This window comes from Nelumbo nucifera, chromosome 1, assembly GCF_055504915.1.
Source record: "Nelumbo nucifera cultivar China Antique chromosome 1, China Antique-T2T, whole genome shotgun sequence".
Lineage (NCBI taxonomy): Eukaryota > Viridiplantae > Streptophyta > Magnoliopsida > Proteales > Nelumbonaceae > Nelumbo > Nelumbo nucifera.
This window is the reverse complement of record NC_142649.1, coordinates 6,951,891-6,965,554: the sequence shown is the minus strand read 5'-3', so window position 1 is coordinate 6,965,554 and position 13,664 is coordinate 6,951,891. Positions and strand designations below refer to the sequence as shown.

The following is a 13,664-nucleotide window of genomic DNA, read 5'->3' as shown; positions in this document are numbered from 1 at the left end:
CTCTGAAAATAAACAAAAGTTCTAGAGAGTCTAAAAGCATAGGAATCCTGCCACTCATCATGAAACACCTTCTCATGAATTTGACATAACTTTTGTTGCGAAAATCCGAGCCCCAAGTTACAACTTTATATACACAAGTGGCGATTCAAAGGGTTTTTCGGGTATGACCCGACCTGGTCTATCCCCAACACTAACGACTAACGTGTCCAGACTGTCAGTCATCCTTGAGTGGTATTGTCGTAAATTAAATCATCATCGTGGGTGATTGATTACTCTATTTTTCTATAAATAACTGCTGGTTTGCTGTAACCATTTTTATCGGGCTGCCGGAAATGGCGAAGCTAGCCCTAGTTATCAAGCTTCTGGTTTTATTCCTCACACTCCATGTTTCATTTTTACTCGGTTTTGCACCTTCGGAGATTATTTTTGAGGAGCGTTTCGATGGTATTGACGAACATTTTCTTTATTTTTGATCATAACCCCTTTCCTTTTTTCTCTCTCTCTCTTTGCCAGTTTTTTAGTACATGCTTGTTTCTTATTTGTGTTCTTGTACAAAAGCTTTGTACCTTTTTCTTTGTAAATTTGTCTCCTATTTGGGTTTTTTCTCTTTGTGAGAGCTACTTTTGATCAAACGTACTTTCATCTCACTCATTCTTCAAATTTGGCTACACTTTGCACTGTAATCTGTCTGATGAATTTAGCTATTTTGTACCGGGATTTCCTTTTCACTTTATGAGTTCTTTAGTTGTTTTTAATCAGTGGTCGGTTGCATTTTTCTTGGATTTCTTGGGTCTTTTGTGTTGCCATGGTATTTTCAGTGGGTGTGTCCTGGGCCTTTTTTTGGGTCGATTTGTTCCGAGCTATACTGATTTCAATTACTTTTCTTATGGTGGAAAGACGATTGGACTAGTCGTTGGGTTAAATCAGACTGGAAGAGGAGCGAAGGAAAAGCCGGTTCGTTTAAGCACACAGCAGGGAAATGGTCTGGTGATCCAGATGATAAAGGTATGCTTTCTCTCGTCATCTTAAACTATACATTTCTGTCGTGTTAGAGGTTTTAATTAGTAGTTAGGTACCTTCATTCTAGATTGTCCAATAATGGTTGGCCTCTTGCATGGGGAACTCATAACAGTTCGATGCTTCTACTGATCAAATGAGCAAAATTTAGGTCCCATATTGACAATCAAGTGAAGCCAGTTCTATTTGTTGATTGTTCATCCAAACCCAGAATGTGATTTATCAAGTTAGAGTGTTGGTCAATGACTATTAAGTTATCTCATTAATGGCAGACTATAGAAGTCCATGGTTCACACTCTATGTCGTATGACTATGGGCATCTCGGGTGTACTTACGATATGTTTTACCGGGAAACAAAATTTTGCAGGAATTCAGACAGCAACAGATGCCAAGCATTTTGCCATATCAGCAAAGATACCAGAGTTCAGCAACAAGAACAGAACTCTGGTGGTCCAGTATTCTATAAAGTTGGAGCAGGACATTGAATGTGGTGGTGGTTACATTAAGCTTCTTTCTGGTTATGTCAATCAGAAGAAATTTGGTGGTGACACTCCATACAGGTCTAATATTTTGTTCCTTCTTCTATTTTCTACCATGTAATCTTTTGTCCAGAATGATTGGAGGTATTCTCTTTGACAAATCAATGTGCACAGATGTACATCCATTGCCTAAAAAAGATGTCATTTTATCTTCCTGTCTCATTATTTCTTTTTTTTTTTTTCTGTATGTTATATGATTGTTTTGTACAGTTGCACATAGTTCTTTAAACATGTCCATTTCCCAGTGAATGGAATGTTCATCTAACTGTCACCTTGAAGCTTGATTACGATGTACTTGGTCATTCAAGCCCTCAAATGTGCTAAACAGATCTAAGTTGGACCGAATCAAGCAATATTCGAATTCGAATTTGATTAGAAATTTCAATATTCAAGCTGGGATTTGATTAAATATTCAAATATTTGATTCGATTCAAATTCAACTGATTATTTATTTTAGGTAATTAATATTTAGTATAAATATTTTATTTATGTAAAGTATATAAAATTTTATATAATTTAAATATCATATATTAATTACCTAAAATGTCTAAATATTTATATATTGTATATATGAATTATATAACCAGTCGAATATGGATATTTATTGAATTGAATTAGGTTCTATCCAAATTTGACTGACTATGATATTTGAATTATCTGAGTTTGATTTGATTATGTCGAATCTTGAATTTGAAATTGCATTTTTGGATACTTTTGACACTGCTAGTGTTAATGTATCTTCTTGTATTTCATTAAGGAATTTGATGTTACGTGGCAAATGATGTAATTTTGACTTTGTGAATTATAGGCTGATCCCTTGCTTTTGATTTTGCAGTTTGATGTTTGGACCAGATATATGTGGCTCACAGACAAAGAAACTTCATCTTATAGTTTCCTACCAGGGCCAAAACTATCCTATCAAGAAGGATCTACAATGTGAAACTGACAAATTAACTCATTTTTACACATTTATTCTTAGACCAGATGCAACTTATAGCGTCCTGGTTGACAATCGAGAAAGAGAATCTGGAAGCATGTATACAGATTGGGATATTCTTCCTCCTCGGAAAATTAAAGACGTTAATGCGAAAAAGGTACAAACTTGGATTTGTAGAGCCTAAAATTTCTAGCAAATATCAATTAATTGTTAATATGTTTAATTATCTACTGGTTCCATCACCTATAACCCAATATTGGATTGCATTTCTAAATTCCAAGTCTTCAAGATCAATTTTTGTGAAAGGGCACATGTTGAAATTGTTAGAATTTAGATCACTCTAATGGATGGTATAAAATAGTAGGATATGCTATATAGCTATTTAGCTGTCATAATTTTGAGTTTTTAGTAGATAGTCAGCATTTTAGTGTTCTATATTTAATTAATTCTTTTATGTATCTACTTGTTTTGTGAACAGCCGGCCAACTGGGATGATAGAGAGTATATTGATGATCCTAATGATGTTAAACCAGAGGTATCATAAAGCTTATTTTATGCAATTGTTGTAGTAACATTGAAGAAAATTACATCTAAATCATGCATTCTTCTTCTTACAAATTTTACTTGAATCTGCAGGGATATGACTCAATTCCAGCTGAAATTCCTGATCCGAAGGCTAAAGAAGTATTTGCTTCTCTTTGATTCTACATTGTTTTCAAATAAAAGTCATATTAACTTTGATCTGATTGCCGGATAATTTGTATATTTAGGAGTGTTAAGACCGCCAAATATTTCATTCTTCAATTAAATGGGTCTCCAAATTATGTGCAAACTATATACAAGAAAATAGTTAGGTTATGCTTAGATCTTGGTCAACTTAAAATTGGAGGCAGTGAAGGTGCTAATTTTTATAGTGTTTGGCACCATGGTGCTGTTGCATTTAAGCATAATCAGCAACATAGTAGATGGTACAAGCTAAATTTCTTCAATATTTTTTTTTTGTTAAACATGTTTTGTAAGGATATATCATAATCCTAGATATTTAAAGTGCGATATTTTTTATTAAAAAATTATTTCAACTAGAATATGACAACCCATAAAAGTGGTTTCCTTTCATTTTCCAATGTGCCATAACATAGGCAGCATTGCAGCAATATATACCTGCAATTATGCTAAAGATGATTTTTGTCCATTTATGCTAAAACCTGATGTAGCTAGTTATTTAAAGACAATAGCTGGTAAACATAACGATGCTAGACACCCTCTTCATGAAGCATCGGATTTTTTCCATTTGGTTTGTTTTAGAGGAATAATGAATTTCTTAAAACATGGTTTTTAAACCTTCAATTTTTCAGTTTTTTACAGAACTGGAAATTCCTAGAATGGAGTTTTCATTTTGAATTCTGAAAAATTGGTCAGTGGCTGAATAAAATTCTAATTCAACAGGCACAATGCAGAAACACAGCTTGATTGAGTGCATGTATAACCACTAGTTCTTTTCTTTGCTTCTTTCTTCTTTTTGTTTCTTTAGAATTAAATGATGCTAAACAAGTCAAGATGTGACCAGTCATGTATTCGATATGCCTGGACACTGGATATGTGTCAACAAGTGTCTGACACAGAATTCTCTAGGGGGGAGTCGCCATGTATATAGTAACTTTTATTTATTTAACATCATGTTTGCTTGTATCAAAGCATGGTGTATTATTATATTTTCAGGTTCCTTACATAATGATCTAAAAGAAAATGATACTAATCTTCTAACATGCTGTGTGCCAATTGTTAGCCGGATAATTGGGATGAAGAAGAAGATGGCATATGGAAACCGCCAAAAATACCAAATCCAGCATACAAAGGGCCATGGAAACGCAAGGTGTGCCTGTGGAAGCAAAAATTTACATGTGAAAAGTATTGTTGCTTTTCTTTCAGTTTCTCACTAGTGTTATATTTTATAACAAAACAGAAAATCAAGAACCCCAACTATAAAGGGAAGTGGAAGATTCCATGGATTGACAACCCAGGTATTCTTTTCTTGCTGATATGATTAGAAAATATAAAATAAATTTGGACTAGTGATTGGAAATAAGTATCAAATGGATTCTCATATTTTTGCAGAGTTTGAAGATGATCCTGACCTTTATGTGTTGAAGCCAATCAAATATGTGGGCATTGAAGTTTGGCAAGTAAGATACATAAACACATATAAAGTACTCTACCAGGATTACAGTTTTTAGCTCTTTCCTTAGCTCAGCCAGTTAATGAAGGATGCCATATTTTGTAAAACATTTACTAAGCTGTCTTACTCTTTATAAGATGATTGGCTGGATACTTTGGATGTGTTTGGCATGCTTTTAGAGAATTAATTCTAATGATTTTTTATTCAAAGATTCACTTTTTTAATTTGAATTTATAAAAATTGTTAGAACTAATTCCTTTTCTAGATTCAATACTCATTATGAGAATTGATTCATTGAAGCCAAAAAAAAAACTTCAAAAGAGAATCACTTTTTGCCTAGAACTCATTTTTCACATAATGATTATTTGGGGCAGAACTGTAACCAAAGATAGCCTTAGATCCTGAGTTAACTTAGGCTAATTCCACCCTTTTTCGTCAGTTTGCTCCTGAGCAGTGAGAAATACTTGTCTGTTTATGATGAAAGCAATTTCATTATTCATTTGTCCAGGTGAAGTCTGGTTCTGTTTTTGACAACATTTTAATCTGTGATGACCCTGAGTTAACTTAGGCTAATTCCACCCTTATTTGTCAGTTTGCTCTTGTGCAGTGAGAAATACTCGTCTGTTTATGATGAAAGCAATTTCATTATTCATTTGTACAGGTGAAAGCTGGTTCTGTTTTTGACAACATTTTAATCTGTGATGACCCTGAGTATGCCAAACAAGTTGTTGAGGATATATGGGAAAGGAATAGGGAGGTCAGCTCTTGCCTTTCAGTCTCTAATAGTAAATTTTATCTTAGTGTTGTTTAAAGTGCATAATTCTGTTGTGTTTCAAATTACAGACTGAAAAAGAGGCCTTTGAGGAAGCAGAAAAAGTGAGGAAAGCACGAGAAGAAGAGGTGACCAACTATTATAATTATTCATATGTTCTTTAGTTTCAGCTTGCATTTCAACTAGATTTTGCTCCATTATGTAGGGTGCAACCCTAACAATTAAATATACATTCCTAACCCCTGAGCATTTTTCATAAATAGTAACAACCAAAGAGCTTTTAGAGAATTCTAATAGAAGACAATCCTGCTGTTAGATAATTTTAATGGCAGGGAGCCGCATCATAGATACAGAAAAATAAGATGAAAAGAAAATAGTTTAGTATACTGGCAAACCTCATATAACACCTGATACCTTTAGTCTTGTTTCCAAACCCCTGAGCTGGAGCCGCCCATTCTAGAATCTGTTTTCAAACCCCTCTATTTGCCATAGACTTTACTAAGACAATAATAGATTGTGAAATCCACCTGAACATGTTAAATAGAGCTGTTGGGCCTTTGCCCTCCTCATCAGATATCTGAGGGACCATTTTACATGGATGATGTTTGGTATTGACACCTGTTCAATTTCTATCTAGAAATGGGCAGGAATTTAAGTCCATTTCTTGCCCAAGTGTGCCATGCCCAAAAGTCATGTTGCACTTGTGCAATAGCTGGCTTGTTCTTGGAAGAAATGTGATTACATATTCCTCATATTTGGGAATACCTATTCTTTTTGAAGGCAGTGAATACCTATTCACACTAATAAAGAGACATTAGATAATAGACCTCTATCTCCATGTGGGGCCCACCAATTTTGTTCAAATTCTCATGTGGGACCCACCAAACCTTCCTATAAAAATTTCTCAAATATGTTCAAATTTGGAGGAAATGTGGTGACATGTCCCACATATGTAGGGCCCGTCAGTTATGTTCAAATTTGTTGTGGGACCCACGATCCTTTTATAGAGAATTTTTATATATGTTCAACTTTTATAAAACAATGTCAAATGGGACTCGCCAATGTAGTTTTGGATTTAAATAACATGAAATATCCAAAAAAGTGGCAATGAGAAATATTTTAGCCAAATGTCGAATCAAATGCATTTTTCAAAATTCCTCTTTCTATTATAGAATTTTTGTTTCTTGTTTAATTGAACCAAACAACACTCTTCATTTCTTCCAAGCTGTTTCCTTCCCTCCTATTTCTGGTTAGAATCAAATTCTGTTTCCAGAAAGAAATGGCAAGGCATGGAAGAACTTGGCAATGAATCAAACAGGCCTTCCGTGTTGCTTCTATTAGCAGACGACTCACATCCTGAAGAAGGCCAGTTGGAAGGCTTGCACACAACTTAGAAAAAAAAGAAAAAGCAACTCAGCTCTTAAGAGAATTCCTTAAACCTAATGGGCTCAAAAAACTCAAAGAGCCGAGAAGATTTGCATCCCTCTCAATGCAAAATCAGCCACAACTTGTGAGGCTGCCATTTTCTTAGGAAAGAAAGCTTGTAGACTATCTTTAATTCTTCTTTCGTTGGTTTCTAGTGGGCTGGCCAACATATTTTATATCTGATTCCTTTGGTGAATTGGGGGCAGCATTTTTAATTCCATTTGTGATAGGCTGTTCATCACAAATGAAAGACTGAATTCACCTAGGTCATATTCATCATTCCTCATTTCATATTTTGCTACAAGCCTTTCCCTCCACAATCTGGTTGTTCATTGAATCTCAAAAAACCACTTGCCTAATAATGAAGTATCAACAGGAAGCTCAACAAGCACGAGAGGAAGGTGAGCGGAGGAGAAGAGAGAGAGACCATGATCGACGATACCGGGACAGAGAGCGTTATAGGGACAAATATAGAAGGGTATGATTTCTCGTATGCTCCAATATATATATATATATGATCAGTATCCAATGCATTTATATTTCCTTAGGAACTGCAGTATTCATATTTGTTATGTTTTACTTTTCTAGTTTTCTGACATATAATTTGATGTTCACCTAGTTGAAATAGACTTGCATGTACTGTAGTTGGTCTTTTGTTACAAAAACAGTTTTAGCAGTTATTCCAGAACTATAGGAGTTGCTGAATTTAAAAGAGAAAAATGTTCTATTTCCAAGTAAAGAGAAAACAAAGCACGAACAGAATTTTGCTGGCGTCTTAATTGATTAAGGTCAACTCGGTAAACTAAAAACAGTCAATTAATAACTACTAAAGTTATTTATCTATAATGTTGTAAAGTTTGATCCATCCATGTTTTTTGTTTTTGGTATATGATTACGCATTCACCAGTTTCAAATTACATGCTCTCCTTTTCAAGAGGTTTGTTGCTTTTCAGAATTCTCCAGTGAATGTGACACATTTAGTTTTACACTGGTTAAGGTAGAAACTGGAGATAAATATAATATACATGTTGCGGATGCAAAGATAACATCATTGCTGATAGCAAGACAGAACCATAAAGCTAACAATAGGTAGATGAATTTCAATACAAGCATTTTCTTAAAAAAAGAATTTTCAGTACAAGCACGACTGGTAAAATCCCTGTTTTATTTCAGTCAACTTCATAATAAAAGTTGCAGCTGAAGGAGGCTCTCCAGCCTCCACCCAACCAAATGATGGTCAGGTAAATACGACAATATTATTTCACTGCATTATAAGTATTCCTTCATGAAGAACTTTAATAAAAAGGAATGAAAGAGAAGAGGGTATGTATCATTGTAGATCTTCTTGATGACATTATGCCAGGAGTGTTCCTGTAGTCCTGACTGTTACTGGAGAACACTCTTTGAGCCATGATCACTTTTGACATCACCCCAAACTGATTAAAAAGAAATGAAAGAGAAGAGGGCATGTCTGTATTGCCGACCGTTACTGGAGACCAGTTATAGAGCGATGATCACTTCTGGTGATGTTTTCCCTATAATATGAACTGTGGATTTGTTTTTGGGTAGATCTGTTTATGATATAATTTCCATTTTCAGTATGTGGGCTTGTAGACATCCCACCCGAAAAAAGAAGTTATGAATTGTATTACAAAATTAGGCTCTGGAATACATTTTCTAACTTTAAACAATTTCTTTGCAGCGTGACCGCCGCGTTGATTTGGATGATTACCATGTAAGCATGCAACTTTCTGATAACCTTCATTTTCTTCTTGCATCCACTTTAAGTTTGGTTATGCCATGCTATGCTGCCTCATTCATTATCATGTCAATTGGCTTGCAAAGTACTCCACTTTTTCTTTAATTGACAATAAGAGGGAGATACAGGTTAAGTATACAAGGGCCATTACCCAATGTTGGTCCTGGCTATCTGGAATCAGAGGAGTGTTGGACTGGATACAAACCCGCAATGTCAAGCTTGTCAGCTTGAGATTTTCTCATGATATCAAAGTATGATTTATCATGGGGCAACCTCCCAAGTTTTTTTTCCATGTATGAACATTTTAAAATATCCATATGCTTCATTCCTAAATATTTTGTTTCATTTTAAAGTATCCATTAAAAAGGCCGTGATTCTAAGTATCTACTTTATTGCTAACCCTCAAAACCTATACGTATTGTACCCATATGGTGTAAGGCTCAAAATTTTGCAACGTATTGGACTGTATTGGCCGATACGTATCATTCCGGTACAAGTCCGATACACGGAACGTATAGAAATTAATTTAGCGCCTATACAGTCCGATAGAAGTCCCCTTATCTCTCATTAATTTCATTAAATTATATTTAGGGTCTAATTACCTCATTAATTTTGTATTTACTCTTATATTTAAGTGGAATTTCTCTCACATTAATTAGTTAATTACTCTTGTAATTAATGCTTAATTTTAAATTTCAATTTCAATTTTAACGCTTAATTAGAATTCTCTTCTCATTAATTTCATTAATTAATAACCTTCTTTCTCATTAAATTTGTTTTGTTAGTATAGCAATAGCAAGATTCGAACCTTAGCCACTAGGCTTTAACAACTAGAGGTTCACCACTAATCCATGCCCATTCTCTTTTACTTTTAAATAACTTATTTACAATCATATAAAACTTGTAACTATCATCATTAATATATTTTTAGGATTTATTTGAGTTTTTTAGCATATTAATGTATATCTTGATTTTTCATCCATTCCATACATATCTAAAGCGTATCCCAATGGTTTGTAAAATTTTCTTTTTGATACACCTTACGTTTCCAATACTTTAAATCTTGCGTGTGATATTGATTGTTACTCTGATACAAGTTAAGACAGTACTTGATGATGTGCAGCACCAGCACTGCACACCATTTAAATTATCCTTTTGAGTTGAGGTACATTGATGATGGTAGTGGTGTTTCATGCTAACTAGTGTAGTGCAGGCCCTCCTTTTTTTCTCAATTAACTTGTAACTAGATCATGCTTCCATGCTGATGTTTATCTTCCGGACTCTTGCAGGATGAACTGTGAGGACGCTTCCCACAATTTTCGTTTGTGTTTCTGTCATTTGGAAAGAAAGTGGCTTAAAGCTTAATGACTGCCATTTCATCTGATTCTTCCCCTGGAGAAGTATTTGACACCCTTTTGTTGTACCAGTCTACACATTGTTGTATGGATGTTGTTGTAATTGTGTCATGCCAAATGTATCTTGCTTTGATGCCTGTAGCACTCTGATAAAGGTTCAAGGTAAGGGTATCGGAAAGAGTAATGGAAAGGTAATTTTGTGCCTTTGGAATGCGTAGATATGAATATGATACGTGGATATGGCATAGAGAACAATAAATCCCGAAACGTACATTAGCTAACATTAAATTTGATGCTCAAAATACTTCAAATCAATAAGACAGTATAAATGCATGAGAAAATATTTTTTATATGGACTATGAGATATACTTAGGCTGTGTTTGGTTTCAAAGGAAATAGTAGGAAAAAGAAAGGCAGGGAAACCTTTATAGGTTTTCATGTCTTTCTATTCCTTTTCCTATTTTTTCTTTCAAACCAAACATAGCCTTAGGGTTAAAATTAAACTTTGCATGCATATGTTGATAAGCTGGTACAAATCTTATTAATATTTAAAATAGTAACTTAATTATTAATTAATTCTTTCTTTATTTTCTTTTTAATTTTGCTGGTTGATGTAGCTTTGTAACTGATTCCATGTTATCTCAAACCCTAATCATGGTTTAAGGTGTTGATATTTGTGCATGTTACAAGGTTCCAAAACCTAAGCATGGTCCATTGCATTAATTTTTTGGGTGATATCATTTATTTTATTTTTGATATTCTTGGTTTCATCCTCCTCTTTTTATCCATAAAAAAATATCATTTTTAGCAATTTTAATGAAATTTGACAAGGGCTTTAGTATTGTAAATGCTAAGTATATCAAAAAGGCAAATTTAAGAGATATATCGAGATACGTTTTGTATACGACAAAAAATTAAGATATGCATGAAAACATATAAAAACAATATAGATACTCATACTCCAGTATATCATAAATATACATCAATAATATTAAATATAGAGCCTAAATGAGTTATATATATATATAAAATCATGTTCTTTAATAATTTTTATGAAAAAAAATGTCATAATCAACATACGAAGACATAAGAGTATTCTTTAATAAGGTTATAATTACAAAATATAAGCTTAATATTTATTTAATGAAACATTTTCTATAATTGTTTAAATAATTATTTATTTCTTATTCAAACATTTATTTCATTTTTTATTACAAAAATTATAACAAAAAGTAAAAAATAAAATGTAACAGAAAAATAATTTTATGGTTAGATCACACCAAAAATTAGAAAAAAGATAAATATTACAAAAAATAAAAACAAATATTTTGCAATAATTTTCAATAGATTTATGAATTGAAAATTGGAAAAAATGTTTTAAAATTACAAAAGTTTAAAAAATAAATATTTTTAGTTTTACAAAAAATAAACATTTTTTCATACTATAATTGAAAAAAACAAATATTGTTATTCAAAAAATTACAAAAATAAAAAAAAAATGAATATTTCAGAAATTTTAATAGATCTATAGATATGGTAGATCACTCATAGATCTATGAAACAATTATTCTTCAAGGGAAAATTACACCAAAACTATAAAATATTATTTTTTGGTTATTTTTTATTTTAAAACTTTCTTAAAAAATAAGTACATCGATTTAAAATACAAAAAAAGGGATTTTCAACACAAGGAGAGTATATATATATATAAGCATTTCCAAGCATTAAAAAAACACAAAATATTGTAACATACTATCAAATAAGTTGAAGAAAAGTATTTATTTTTGCATTTTTTTTGTAAAAAGTTGAAAAAAACCAAAAAAAATCTTGAGTTTTAGAGGTTGTTTTGGGTTTTTTTTTAAAGATTTTACAATCCAAAAATGTATTGGGATGATTTGGTGAGTTTGGGAGAGAAAAGAAGGCTTTTGAAGAGAGTTAGAAGTGTTTTTTTTCTCAAAAAAAAATTATTTTGTTTTTTGCATATAGAAAACCGCACTGTATTGGTCGATATGGTCCTAATACACCCCGATACGCCCCGATACAGGTCCGATACACACCCAATACGATCACAATACAGGGTTGGCATGACGAAAAAACACGATACAAATGTTTTATATGAAGGGATGAGAAACCCATCATATGGAAGGCCGAACCCTATAGGAAGGTAGGGAAAATTTTCAAAAATTTCTCTCTCTCCCATCTGGGAATCACATTCCCTGTTTTAGAAAAGCTACAATTTTCAATGATCAATCTTGAACCAAGAACCGAACCAGATCTGAACCAAAATAGTAGGAGAGGGATATACCTGATACGAAGAAATAATATCTTCCAATGGAGGTGTTCACGCCCAAAGAAGGATCCAAAGACTGCTCCTACTAAAGATGGCACAGTACAGGGTGCAGTGGAATCAGTAGTGTTCTTCCAAAGAACCAAATCCTTCACCAAGAATTCGCTGGGGGGTAGGTGAGCACGACTCCCAATCAGTTTTTCACCAAAAACTGATATCAAGAACGTTTCTTGATCGCTCCTACAACAATGGAGGTCAAACTGGCTATGGCGGCAACTGGAGGAGAATGCAGGGAGAAGATGGCGCAGTCACACTGTTGTTGTCTTCTCTCTGAGTGATCTGAGATCTGATCTCCGGATGCTGGGGGATGCTAGGATGAACTGAATGATTCGCCCCCTCCTTTTTTTATAGGCTTAAAGAGATCAGCTCCTAATCTCATTAGGAGTTTCCTGATTCAAATCCTTATTTGAATCTGGACTCTCTTTAAGTGATACGGATAAATCCTTATCTTATTTGCAGATTGGATCAACTCTCTCATAATCTCATTAGGAGGATTCTAGATCTAAATCTGTATTCAGATCTAGACTCTCTGAGTGGATAGGGTAAGACCCTATCCTATCTGCTGATCCAATCCCATATTTGCCCCTCTCTTTAATTAGTCCAACTAAACCCGTTCAAAATGGGCTTTAGGCCCAATAAGTCTATGTGCTCACTAACCTTCCAAACTGTTGCCTAGTTGGGCTTCCTTGTATGGCGTGGGACCCAAACATTGATCTACACATCAGCCACATGGGTTCAGCTCAACCTCTGTTACAAGGCCTGGTCGAATTCACTGAAAAGACAGTGAACCCCCTGAAACCCATCACATGGACTCCTAATGGGCCCAACGCTTACACTAAGTGATCCTTGAGCCAAGCCACCATATAAAAACTCAAGGACTATGGGCATATGCAAGATTAGCCCATCAGGTATTACCCTCAATGGTCTTACACTTAACATCTCAGCCCATAATGATCAAACACTGCCCGACAAGAGAGGACCTCTCCCTCGGCTGCAAGGAACAGTGTTGCACTCTCTACTCACATGGATCCTAGGAGTTAAAACATTTTGCAAACATTTTGAAACCGTAATATATATATATATATACAGTATATAAATATATTTTGCAAAACAAATTTCAACGATTGAAATCGGCTGCCGGTAGTCTTGGTTTCCATCAGAGAGAGTGCATCCCCGATCATTACCTTTGTCCGACAAAGGGGCTGATCCTATCACTATGATCACCCACTCAGATGAATTCTCGGACTGTCCCAACATACACAGGTTTTGACCCCCGCTAAGGATCTCACTGATTGACATATCAAAAACAGTCCAATCCGACACCTAGTGCAGTATCA

At 34.0% G+C, this 13,664-nt stretch overlaps 1 protein-coding gene across 2 annotated transcripts; it reads left to right on the top strand.

Moving 5' to 3' along the window:
- Positions 1–284: 284 nt before the first annotated feature.
- LOC104587015 (calreticulin-3-like) lies at positions 285–10,184 on the top strand. Of its 2 annotated transcripts, none has more exons than XM_010244439.3 (14): positions 285–444; positions 898–1,005; positions 1,385–1,577; positions 2,392–2,650; positions 2,972–3,028; positions 3,130–3,177; positions 4,280–4,366; positions 4,457–4,514; positions 4,609–4,676; positions 5,331–5,426; positions 5,513–5,569; positions 7,243–7,344; positions 8,569–8,601; positions 9,915–10,184. In XM_010244439.3, the coding sequence occupies exons 1-14, from the start codon at positions 333–335 to the stop codon at positions 9,924–9,926; spliced, it is 1,290 nt and encodes a 429-aa protein (XP_010242741.1). In that variant the 5' UTR covers positions 285–332; the 3' UTR covers positions 9,927–10,184. The 2 variants fall into 2 exon arrangements, with proteins under 2 accessions (XP_010242741.1, XP_088752562.1); XM_088896436.1 differs by lacking the exons at positions 8,569–8,601; positions 9,915–10,184 and adding exons at positions 7,864–7,955; positions 8,040–8,082.
- The last annotated feature ends 3,480 nt before the right edge of the window (positions 10,185–13,664 follow it).

Bases quoted from the DNA above. Each gene is read 5' to 3' on its own strand.
- LOC104587015 (XM_088896436.1), top strand. From the start codon at position 333: ATGGCGAAGCTAGCCCTAGTTATCAAGCTTCTGGTTTTATTCCTCACA. The intron at 4,367-4,456 runs GTGTGCCTGTGG...ATAACAAAACAG, and splicing joins AAGGGCCATGGAAACGCAAG to AAAATCAAGAACCCCAACTA. The intron at 4,515-4,608 runs GTATTCTTTTCT...ATATTTTTGCAG, and splicing joins TCCATGGATTGACAACCCAG to AGTTTGAAGATGATCCTGAC.